Below are 12,533 nucleotides of genomic sequence, written 5' to 3' on the forward strand. Positions count from 1 at the left end.
CTTTTAGCCTTAAACTATAAACTGAGGTAAAATTATAAGAAAACAAGTCAAATAAGCGATGAAGACATTAGCTGTCTCCTAGTGAGAACACTGAATTCCCTCTTAAATTTTAAACAAAATATACATTTTGAGATTTGCTTGTGTTTGATGCTCAGATTTGTGTTAATCAAAATGAGAGGAAACTACTACCTTTCAAAGTATGGTAACATTATCAGACGCCCACGCCCACCCCCACACCCTCTTTCCCAATATCAAGAGACAGGGTTCTGAAAAATTCCTAGAGGGAGGAAAACAGTACAGTTCACTGGAGTGCTTGTAACGGTCTGACTCATTCAGTTATCTGAGTTTATTAACCCAAGCACCTGCATCCAAGACACTTCAACAGAATATATTCAATTCCTGTGAACTTTGGTGAGTATATTTTACACAATGTATAAGAAACGACAAGTAGACAAAAGTTTCGCTGGTCTAATTCACTTAATTTCTGATAAGTTTTAACTTGTATTCTGATTCAGCTTTTTCAATTTAATTATTTTCACAGTAAAGCATAAGAATGAAAACAAATCTGATCTCTGTGCGTAGATAGTCATGTTGAAAATGTTCTTTAAGGGCATCATACAGAAATAAGAAATATACAAATGAAGTTTTTAATTAGCTAAGGCTTTTTCATTTTGTATTTCCTTCTTATGCATTTTATTATTATTTTTTAATAAACATGGCTTGTTCTTTGCAAACAGTAAAGGGATACAGGATATATGTAACCACAGTTATAAAAGAAAACTGAAAGCCAGGGATTAGATTTGCATCTAGTTTCTGTTTTTATTCAAATAAAATAAATAAATAAGAAAAAAAACTGCACCACACATCGTAAATTATATGAAAAAATTAAATATTAATTCTATTAAAAGTTTACTGTCTTTAAAACGTTATTTTAACTGTGGTGTAACATTCTTGTACTGAACAATTGCCTGATGATCAGGAATGTCAGAAGTATTTGCAACTAAAGAGTAGTCTTAAACACTAAAATATGTTCATAATGTGTCTCATAAGAATTGTTTAATTCTTAAACATTCAGTTTTACAATGTACAACAGGTCTATGATAAGATAGCTAATGCATGATTATAAAAATTGTATTGCGAAAAAGAGAGAATTCACTGCATTAGGAATTATATTATGTATGTTAGATTTCAGCAGCAATAAGTGCTTTATTGAAAAATCTTTGTTTACTACTAAAACAGATACATTTTTTTAGATAACCACAAGAAAAGCATATTTTATGTAAATATCCATACAGCATTTATACAAAGTCTAGTCAATTAACCTAAAACAGTGGCATAACTAAATATTGCCACCCATTAAATATATTTTTAAAAAAATAATGTATACTCATTTTTTATGCAAAGTGCTTTTAATGATTTCAACAATTATGGTATTTTTTATTTTTTTTTGTAATGCTTCCTATTAGTAAAATGAAAAAAAAAAATCTTAAATTGTCAAATTTATGACATTTTTATATACAGAATTTACTTTTTTTTATAAAGAACCCCATCTACTGGAACATTCTTCATGTTTGTCAAAACTGAGGCTATTTTAATTATACTAGGTTTCACAGTATTACTGATTTTTGTTTTCTAAATTTCTTACAGACAAATTAAAAACATGTTCCTGTTTCTCAGCTCCGTTCTGGTTATGTCTGTGTTTTGGGAAGCTAAGTGCAACCAAGCAAGTAGCAACACCTCTTTCTTCCCTGAAGTACATGGCGGCCTGTGGTCCCTTGACCTTTCCAATAGAAACCTGAGCTCTAGCGACATTTCTTGTGGGACATTTAAGCATTTACAATTAAAATACCTCAATCTCTCAAACAACCACCTTGTGATGTTCCCTCTCTGTTTGCCAGCAACCCTAAAAGTCCTGGATTTAAGCAACAACAACATTTCAGAGCTTACAGACCACAGTTTTCAAGACCTTTTGGATTTGCATACTTTGATATTAAGTCACAACATCATCATACAGGTTTTGTTGAATACAACTTTGAACCTAAAGGTTTTGGATCTCAGTTACAATCAGCTTGTATCATTGCCAGTGACAACAAACTGGACCAACCTCACTTACTTGTCCATTGCAGAAAACCAAATAGAAAATGTTTATCTAAATGATTTAAACACTTTCCAATCCCTTGAGCATCTGAACCTCGCAGGAAATCCGCTTGCATATTTTAACACATCAGGCAGGGCAGATGTTTCTGCAAGCAACCTCATTGAGCTGGACATAAGGAAAACCAATATAACAAGTGAGTACTAAACTTGTCATTTTAAATATTTCTGACTATAAAACACTAAAGAGCGGCCCTGTCTTGGTATTGCGTGGCTTGTATCACATGGTTTGCACATACAGTAATCCGCAATACATTATAAATATATACAAGCTATATAGGATTGAATTTATATTGATAGGGTGCTTTAAATACAAGCTGGTAAACCTTCTTGTAGTGCAATATCAGACTGTTTAATAATTCACATTAGCCTATATCTATATAAATTCTGATATATCCCATGTTTTCTTTCAAGTGAACTTCAAAAACACAAGTTCACTGAACACTGGAAACTCCAAGATTTTCAACATTTTGCAGCAGTTGAGATTCCTCTCCATTGGAAAGTAAGGACTTTTGAAAATGTGTCTCTATTTAGAAAAAAAAATGTTTTTTTATTCAAAAATTGTTGCAAAAATCATTTACAAATTTGTGAAATAGTAATCAGAAACTACTTACTGTTTCAATTATTAGGGCAAACATGTTTAATTCAAATGTTTATTTTTATAATTTCAGCTGCAGTCTGAGCACAGTCGACTCAACAAATACAAGTTCTTCAACTACGACCGGAAATGACAATGAAAGCGTAGTTAATTGTGAGCTTGGGCTCCGTTTGCTTCTGTCTGATCCTGGCAAGAATCTTGAAAAGTAAGAGCTACAGCATTCTGTAATCGTACAACTGCACAGGTCCGGATTGAAATATCCTTATTATATTGTTATATTTATTTATACTTTAAAGCCCTTTAAAGTATAAAGTGAGTGCATCCACAGTATAGCAAATTCATCTGCACTGTTAGGGGGCTTTAAATGGGTCTTGAAAACAAACATCAAAAAAAATCTCTCTGTATTCTTACCTGGAGAAAACTGGTAACTCATTTATAGGTGGATTTTACGTATGTTTATTTGGACTGAATTAACACACCAAGATAGAATATCACTCAACACTTTGCATTAATTTGTGTTCTGAAAAGTCTTTTCACTAGCTAGCAAGTTTACTCAATAGTTATAATGTACTTAATATTTACACAGGTATAAAGCAACCACAAGTGCCAGTATACAGAATGCACTAGACAATATTGGAACTATCAGAACAGATGGGACAGCCATTTCACCAGTTAAAGAGACAACAAAATCTGCAGCTTCAGAAACTACTAGAGGAATGACTACAGAGACTACACCAGTGACGGCAGTCACTTACACATATGTGGTACAAGAAAAAACTACATCTACAAGAACAAACGGGACACCCACTTCCGCAAATTCAGAGTCTACAAAAGCTGCAGCTTCAGAAACAACAAAAACAGCAACAGAGACTAAAATAGCAGCTTCAGCCACCCCAAAAGCAGCTACAGAGAGCACCAAACACAGACCGCTGAGCAAGCCCACCATTCCATTTGAAGTATTTGATTATCACTATGAGTCTGATTTACCATCTAAACATGATCAATTTAATCCTCAATTGGTGCCATGTGACTATGACCCCTGTAGAGACCGTCAAATGCCTTGCTTGGACCTGCAGAAGCTGCATAAATGCTTATGCCCAGGAATGTCTACAGCCGCTACACGGCCAAACCCACCAACACTCAAAGCAGCAGCTGAGATTACATATACATCTGCCAACATCCACTGGTGTGCTCCTTATTCTACTGTAAGTGAGTACCAGCTTAAGGTAGAACGAGAAGACAGACTAGTGCATCTGAATGATCACATTCACGAAACGTTTAGAAGGTTTACTTTGTACGGGCTTCCAGCTGGCACAACACACCGTGTCTGTGTTGCAGCAAAGAACAAAGCAGGAACCTCTGAAGATGTATGCACTACATTCAAAACTGAACACGATTATACAATATTCATGTATGCCTTCGCCACAGCTACAGGTTTACTTCTGCTTGTTGTAATCATACTGGCAGTATGTCTGTACAAGAGGTCTAAAAATCCACCTCCCCAACTTCCATACCTTACAAACTCGATCTCTATACAGAACCCAGCATTCAGCCACCCGATGGGGAAGTATGATTTTTCAAATAACATATAAATGGGGTGAGAAACAGTAGTTTGCTTAATTTGTTAAAAACTAGTTGAACCAAATTTACCTCACATCAGTTTTCTAAATATCCATTTTAAAATAATATAGTTTGATATCCATGAAACTATCTTGACCCTGCTTTCCTTGTTTATAAACAGCATAGAGAAGGAACATCAAATGTTATAGTATTTATAAAAAACACATTATTTAAATACTTCATAAGTAAAAGCTTTGTGAACATGGCCCATGTATCGCAATACTGTTTTTCCTCCCTTACATGTATAGTGGTGCACTAAATTGTAGACAGTTACCATAATATTCAGTATGGAAAGTTCTATTTAGTAGTATATTTGACAATAATCTGCATATTAGTTATGGGCAAGAAAGTAACATGCAGTAACGCTTCATTCAGACTTCACACTGAAGAGGGAACTTTGCTAATCTCCCTGTAAAAATATCATACTACAGTATACATTTATGGATATTAAAACTAAGGATAAGAATATGTTTATTCTTTGGTTGCAATTTTTTTGATGTTACCTTTTTAGGGTTTCAATCATTTTGTGTGTTGCTAGTGTTTTAAGATATATATATATATATATATATATATATATATATATATATATATATATATATATACATAGATAGTACAAACTCATTTATCCACAGTTTCAATTATCCGTGGCTCTGAAATACAGTACTTTATTGCCTATGTAGACTTAATGATCGCAGTACACACATATAAAGACGCATGTGTCAGTGTAAGCGGTGGAGTCGACGCCAAGGCAGCGCTGCAGATGTGAGGATCCATGTATTGGTATGAACAGCAGAAGGATTCTGTAAAGTTAGTTCTCCTGAGACGGTTACTTAGTGAAACCCAGCAAACATATTTAGCCTCACTGAAACAAAAGATTATGATGGACTTTCTCAAGGTTCAAAAGAAGAACTTACAGCACTGAATTGTTTAAAAAAGCTGTTGCGAAAGAACAAAAAAAAGTCGTGTTGGTACGTATTTTGTTGAAATGTAAGTCAAGTTTAAATTACACAGCATGCTTGTTTAATTAGTATTAAAGTTTAAATAAATCACAGAAAATTAGCAACACTTACCTACTATTACTTAATATTAATACATGGAATAAATTAGCCAGCCACACAACTTAGTTTAAAGGAAAATTGTGAGCTCTGATGGGCCGAATAGCTTATCCCCATCATAAAATGTCTTATGATCTTGCAGCTTTGTAGTAATTTATTTATTTTTTGTAGTTTATTTAGTTTTCATTAGTATTTTTTTTTTTTTTTTTGTAACCGTAGGGAAACGATGTATCGCATTTTACAAATATTTTGCTAGGAGTATCACTGTCAAAGTAAACTAACTTTAAAACATTCTTGTGTCTTTGTAATATTTGTATTGCATACATCTCCAGTAAACGCTAATTTGGTTTGCATTACTAGTGTCTGTATTTTATTCATGTATTCTAGTCACATGCAATGACACCTCATGTATCCGCGGATTTCACACATCCATGGACCTATGCCACCTAAAAGCATAGTTCCACGCACGCGGATAAATACAGTAGTTCCACTGTGTATGTGTCTGTGTGTACACACACACACACACACACACACACACACACACATATATATGAAAAGAAAAGGTTTTTAAAAAATGTACACAAAGTTGAAAAGATTAAAACATATTTTATTTTCAGGACGTTTTGGGCAAAAGCCCTTCAGCTGTTTAAAAAGAAAAGTCTATATATATATATATGTGTATGCATATATATAATAAATATCGGTTTGTAAATATATATATTGGTTCAGTTATATACATTGGTTCCAAATTTGTCTACCTATGTATCTCTACCGATTTTTAAGCCTTGACACAATTGAGACATGGATTGTGTATGTGTGCCATTCAGAGGGTAAATGAGCAAGACAAAAGATTTACGTGCCTTTGAATGGGGTATGGTAGTAGGTGCCAGGCGTGCCGGTTTGAGTGTGTCAAGAACTGCAACGCTGCTGGGTTTTTCACGCTCAAGTTTCCCGTGTGTATCAAGGATGGTCCACCACCCAAAGCACACCCAGCCAATGGCAGGCCAGTGGTCGAAAACGGCTCATTGATGAAAGAGGCCAAAGGAGGCTGACACAAATTGTGTAGAGCAACAGACAGGCTACAGTTAATCAACTGACAGGCCAGTACAACATTGGTGCCGAAAGACCAATAAAAGAATGCACAACTTGTCGTACCTTGACATGAATGGGGTATGGCAGCCGACAACCTAACAGAGTTCCACTTCTTTCAGCAAAACACAAGAAACTGCGGTTGCAGTGGGCTAAGGAATGAAGACACTGGGCACTGGAGGATTGGAAAAACATTGCCTGGTCTGATGAATCCCAGTTCCTGCTGTTTCACGCTGATGGGTGGCGTAGTGGTTAGGGCTCTGGACTCTTGACCGGAGGGTTGTGGGTTCAATCCCTGGTAGGGGACACTGCTGCTGTACTGCTGCTGTACCCTTGAGCAAGGTACTTTACCTAGATTGCTCCAGTAAAAACCCAACTGTATAAATGGGTAATTGTATGTAAAAATAATGTGATATCTTGTAACAATTGTAAGTCGCCCTGGATAAGGGCGTCTGCTAAGAAATAAATAATAATAATAATAATAATATATATATATATATATCATCTATATATATCAGCTGGAAGTTGGTTACTTATTCCTGGTTCCTTATTTGTGATGTAGTTGACAAAGCAGCGTGTCCTTTTTCTGTGTGTTTTAACTCACTTACACATCTTGCTCAATTAATATACTGCCACTATTTAAAAAATAATCGCTCCTTCTTTAAAAAAAAAAAAATATATATATATATTAATAACAAATCTGTATCAGTAGCATAGCGGTACCTATTACCCGCTTATTTCGCCCCATTTAACCCACCTTAGACGCCTTGCTCACTAAATATCGAGGTATCCCTAGATAGGCTATAACACCCTCTTTGCAAAAACACTAAAGATTTTAGTGAGCAAGCCGTACCCCACGATCAGCAGCACCCCAAATTGTAGCCCATTATAACCAATAGAGAACGCATGGGGCACGTCTTTAGATGCTCCATTCACCCCCCTTTAGACGGCTTGCTCACTAAATATCGAGGTATCCCTAGATAGGTTATTATTATTTGTTTATTTAGCAGACGCCTTTACCCAAGGCAACTTACAGAGACTAGGGTGTGTGAACTATGCATCAGCTACAGAGTCACTTACAATTACGTCTCACCTGAAAGACGGAGCACAAGGAGGTTAAGTGACTTGCTCAGGGTCACACAATGTCAGTGGCTAAGGTGGGATTTGAACTGGGGACCTCCTGTTTACAAGCCCATTTCTTTAACCACTGGACCACACAGCCTCCTAATAGGTTATAACCCCCTCTTTGCAAAAATACTAAAGATTTTAGTGAGCAAGCCGTAGCCCACGATCAGCAGCACCCCAAAGTGTAGCCCCTTATAACCAATAGAGAACGCATGGGGGCACATCTTTGATGCCCCATTTACCCCCCTAAGACGCCTTGCTCACTAAAATCGTTAGTATATTTACCCCATGACACGCAGCATGATGGATGCATGTATTCGTGTGGTTTTCTCCATACCCTAGGCCTCCCATCAGCGTGAAACAGCAGGAACTGGGATTCATCAGACCAGGCAATGTTTTTCCAATCCTCCAGTGCCCAGTGTCTTCATTCCTTAGCCCACTGCAACCGCAGTTTCTTGTGTTTTGCTGAAAGAAGTGGAACTCTGTTAGGTTGTCGGCTGCCATACCCCATTCATGTCAAGGTACGACAAGTTGTGCATTCTTTTATTGGTCTTTCGGCACCAATGTTGTACTGGCCTGTCAGTTGATTAACTGTAGCCTGTCTGTTGCTCTACACAATTTGTGTCAGCCTCCTTTGGCCTCTTTCATCAATGAGCCGTTTTCGACCACTGGCCTGCCATTGGCTGGGTGTGCTTTGGGTGGTGGACCATCCTTGATACACACGGGAAACTTGAGCGTGAAAAACCCAGCAGCGTTGCAGTTCTTGACACACTCAAACCGGCACGCCTGGCACCTACTACCATACCCCATTCAAAGGCACGTAAATCTTTTGTCTTGCTCATTTACCCTCTGAATGGCACACATACACAATCCATGTCTCAATTGTGTCAAGGCTTAAAAATCCTTCTTTAACCTGTCTCCCCTTCATCTACACACACACACACATATATACACAGTATATATATATATATTGTAAACCGTCCGACACTCATGGTCATTCGTTGCCCCTTTAAAATACTGACCCAGACACAAGAAATGGATTTTTAACTGTGCTAACGCGCTACTTTAATAAACAAACAAAATAAAACACAAAATAAACACCTAGCTCCTTTTTGGAGCACTGACTAACAGGCAGGTCCCTGACTCACTCGCAGGACGGCTAAGCCGTTTACCTGCCAAACAAAATAAACCAACAAAACACACACACAGGTTTCACACTACCTTTTTCTTTTGTTTCGCCTGCACGCACTCGCAAGCGGGCTCTTCACACAGCAGCCGTGCAGACTGACTGCACTCTTTAAATACCCTGCACCTGGTTCTAATTTAAAATAACTACCAGGTGCAGAGGATAATTAACAATAAAACAGTTAACTAAACGCACATGTCTTCTGCAGGGAGGATTTTAACCCCCCTCCCTGCTGTGTTACTATATATATTATATATATATATATATATATATATATATATATATATATATGTGTGTGTGTGTATATTAACAATTACTGTTCTGAAGGCGGATTGCGGTATCAGTATCTACATTTAAATCCCATTCATAATTTTCATTAGCAGCTTGATCGCGGTTGTGGGTGTCGCCATCTTTCTGTTGAGTAGCTCACCAGCTTTGGAAGTTGGTGAGTTCGCTGAGTCAGCGTTGAGCCAACGCTGCGCGTCACTAGCTCTCAAACGGTGAGTTTAGGAACGATTTTGAGAGTTGTTGCTTCTCAGCGTTGAATTTAGGAACACAGCCCGCCTGAGGGATCAAATTGCTCAGTCCACTGGTAAGGTATTGTTGTTTTGTCCACTGTACAGTACTTTATTGCTGTTATTACTGTTATCAGCGTGTGTCGACCTAGTTCGTCCACCCTGTTAAAAAAAAGACAACACTACACAGCTGTGCTTCCTCCCCCGGGTCTCACTGTTAGGCAGCCCAGCTGTTGAGTCGACCTCGTCGGCTGCCCTAGCCCAATCACCTTGGTGCATCGGATCTAAAAAAAGCCTAAAAATACCCTGTGACAGGATGACAGAGGTTGAGACTCAGAGACAGTGTGAAAAGTTCAAAAATAAAGCTTTTAATTCACAAAAATACAAAATAAACCGGCACGAGGGCCAAACAAAAAGGTTCCAAAACACAAAATACACACAAAATGAAACTTACAAAAGAATAAGGCTTCCAGGCTGGGCATTGCCTTCACTGGATTACAAAATGAACAAAAACAGCACCCACAGGAAACCACTTGCTTCTTCTCCTTCTAGAACTCTCCCCTTACTGGGAGGCTGAGGCCTCCTTTTATGCCAGGTGGCTGGATGATAATTGAATAATTAATGGATTGATTGCTCCCACCTGACGCAATCAACCTGGGCAGGGAGGAGAATTTAACTCCATCCCGGCCAGTATTTCAAAGGGCAGAGCCCTGCTCTGCCACATACCCCCTCTCCTTCACTGTTGCACAAGCACTCTTGCCCACCGCGGTTTACAAGCCTGTGTGTTTCCTTGGTGTAAGCTGCTCGCTGCTTTAGATTACACTCGGTCAGGGCTGCACTGCCTGCTCACCCTCTGTGCTTGCGTCCTTGGTGCTTGGCCTGCCCGTGCACGGGGCGATTAATTCCTCTGTGCATTCGGTGCTTAGTGCTTCCCAGCTTCCCATGCCCTTGGTACTTCGGTGCCTCGGGTTGCACGGTGATTCAGTGCGCATGGTACTGCGGCACCTCGGTGCACACAGTGACCTCTGCACAAGGTAACCTAGGTGCTTGGGCACCTTAGGCTTACCCACTGTTCCCTGTACCCTTGGTGCTTCGGTACCTTGGTACATACAGTGACCTTAGTGCACATGGTGCTCCGTGCACGCACTCTGTGCAGTGCCTCAGAGCCCGGTGCACGCAGAGCACAGCGCTTGCACGGACCGTGGTACTGCGATAACCCTCTCTGCACACCTCCACCACTGGAGCAATCTAGGTAAAGTACCTTGCTCAAGGGTACAACAGCAGTGTCCCCCCACCAGGGATTGAACCCACAACCCTCCGGTCAAGAGTCCAGAGCCCTAACCACTACTCCACACTGCTACTCCATACTACCTGCACCTCTCCAGCTTATTCCTGCACGCAGCGCCCTTGGTTTTTACCTCGGTGCGTAGTGATGGCGTTCTATGCGTGCATGTCCTGTGAGGCTAAGATGCTTTCTGAGGAAACCCACCAATGGTGTGTAAGCTGTCTCGGGGTAGAGCATGCCACTCTAGCCTTTCAGGATAAGACCTTCTGCCCGATCTGCGCGTCTTTTCAGCCGTGCTCTCGGGATAAGAGGCTTAAGTGGGCTAAAGGGTTGTCCACCACCCGGTGGGGCCAGGCCGTCAGCGGCTCTGGGATTCCCCGAGTACCCCCTCTTCCAACTATCACAGAGCTCACCCGTGCCCTGCGCTCAGCCGAAGAGGCCACGTCAGCACTCTCCCTCTCCAGAGCAACTCGCAAGGCGAGTTAAGCGCTCGACCAAGGCGAGGGACATTATGGACCTGAAGGCCTAGATGGCCCAAGTGTTAGAGCTCTTGGCCAGGCAGCAGGCCCCTAACCCTGCTCTGGCCGGGGCACCTGAGGCGGTGCGCACACTATACACAGCCCCTCCTCTCCCTATGGAGACGCAGGATGAGCTGAAACCGGTGCTGGGAATAGCTGAGGAAGACGAGGACGCTATTTCTTTGGTGTCCTCGTGGGATGGTGACTTCCTTTCCGAGGAAAGGGGCGCAATGCACCAGCTGCCTCTTGAAGCGGCCCTCAGCTCCAAGATATACTTGGATACTGGCTTGCCCCACCTCTCCAATTCGACATCTGAGCTTGTGGAGAGAGCTTAAGCCTTCCTCAACATTCCCTGGAAGGCAGCAGCTGAGTCACGCCTGTCCGTCTTTAGGACACAGACTGTGGCTCCGCGCCTTCAGCCTTTCCCCACGTTCCCCAACTTCCTTGAGGAAGTGCGCACCTCTTGGGAACATCCAGCGTCCGTGCCTAGTGTGCTGAAGTAAGCCTCTCGGCTGGCTTCTTTGGAAGGCGCAGAGAAGCTGGGCATGACAGACTTTCCTCCTGTGGACTCCATTATCGCAGCCTTAGTTAAGGCTCCGCCGGTATGTGGCTTACCCAGAGACCCTGCTTGCCCTAATTCGTATTGCAGGGTCACCGAGATTCACTTGAAGAGGGCTTACACTGTAGATGCGCAAGCCACTCGCCTGGTGAACACAGCAAGCTTGCTGACGGCATACCTCGATGGTATGATCCAGGCATCGCCTCTCCCAGAGCCACTGGTGTCTGAGTTACGCACAGTGATCAGCTCTCTACTCCAGGTCTCCGGGTTCCAAGGGCAATCCCTGGGCCAGAGCCTGGCCGGTATGATTGTGGCTTGCAGACAGCTCTGGCTGTCCCAGGCGAGGTTCCCTGATGCTGACAAATCAGCGCTCCTAGATGCGCCGATTTCACCAGGGCATACTTTCGGTCCGGCGGTGGAGGAGATAGTTCAACACTCCCACCGAGAACGTGAGGCGTCCAAGCAGGTGGCTGCAATGCTCCCTGCACGCACCCTGGCGAGGGGAAGGTTGAGCCACTGGCAGCCATTTAGGGTGCAGCAGGTCACACGTACGGTCCCAGTCCCCACGGCTCCCGTGGGTGACCTGAGGCACTGCCTACAGTCCACAGCGCCGGCAGGCAACCAAGCCTCCCAGCAGGGACGTGGGAAGACAGGACACGGAGCCCCCGCTTAGCAGGCTATCCGTCTCATAGACCCCATCTCCCATGTGGAGGGGTTCTACTCGAGATACTTCCTAGTTCCCAAGAAGGATGGTGGCTTCCGCCCCATCTTAGACCTGAGGCACTTCAATGGTTTTCTAAAGAAGAGGTTAAAAATGCTGACCCACCGT

General features: G+C 41.5%; 1 protein-coding gene across 1 annotated transcript; it reads left to right on the forward strand.

Moving 5' to 3' along the window:
• Positions 1 to 219: 219 nt before the first annotated feature.
• LOC117402207 (leucine-rich repeat neuronal protein 4-like) lies at positions 220 to 4,838 on the forward strand. The gene is made up of 5 exons (XM_034003125.3): positions 220 to 411; positions 1,648 to 2,291; positions 2,569 to 2,656; positions 2,826 to 2,957; positions 3,339 to 4,838. Exons 2-5 carry the CDS (start codon positions 1,661 to 1,663, stop codon positions 4,342 to 4,344), a joined length of 1,857 nt encoding a protein of 618 aa, XP_033859016.2. The 5' UTR covers positions 220 to 411; positions 1,648 to 1,660; the 3' UTR covers positions 4,345 to 4,838.
• Positions 4,839 to 12,533: the final 7,695 nt, after the last annotated feature.

This window comes from Acipenser ruthenus, chromosome 5, assembly GCF_902713425.1.
Source record: "Acipenser ruthenus chromosome 5, fAciRut3.2 maternal haplotype, whole genome shotgun sequence".
Classification (NCBI taxonomy): domain Eukaryota; kingdom Metazoa; phylum Chordata; class Actinopteri; order Acipenseriformes; family Acipenseridae; genus Acipenser; species Acipenser ruthenus.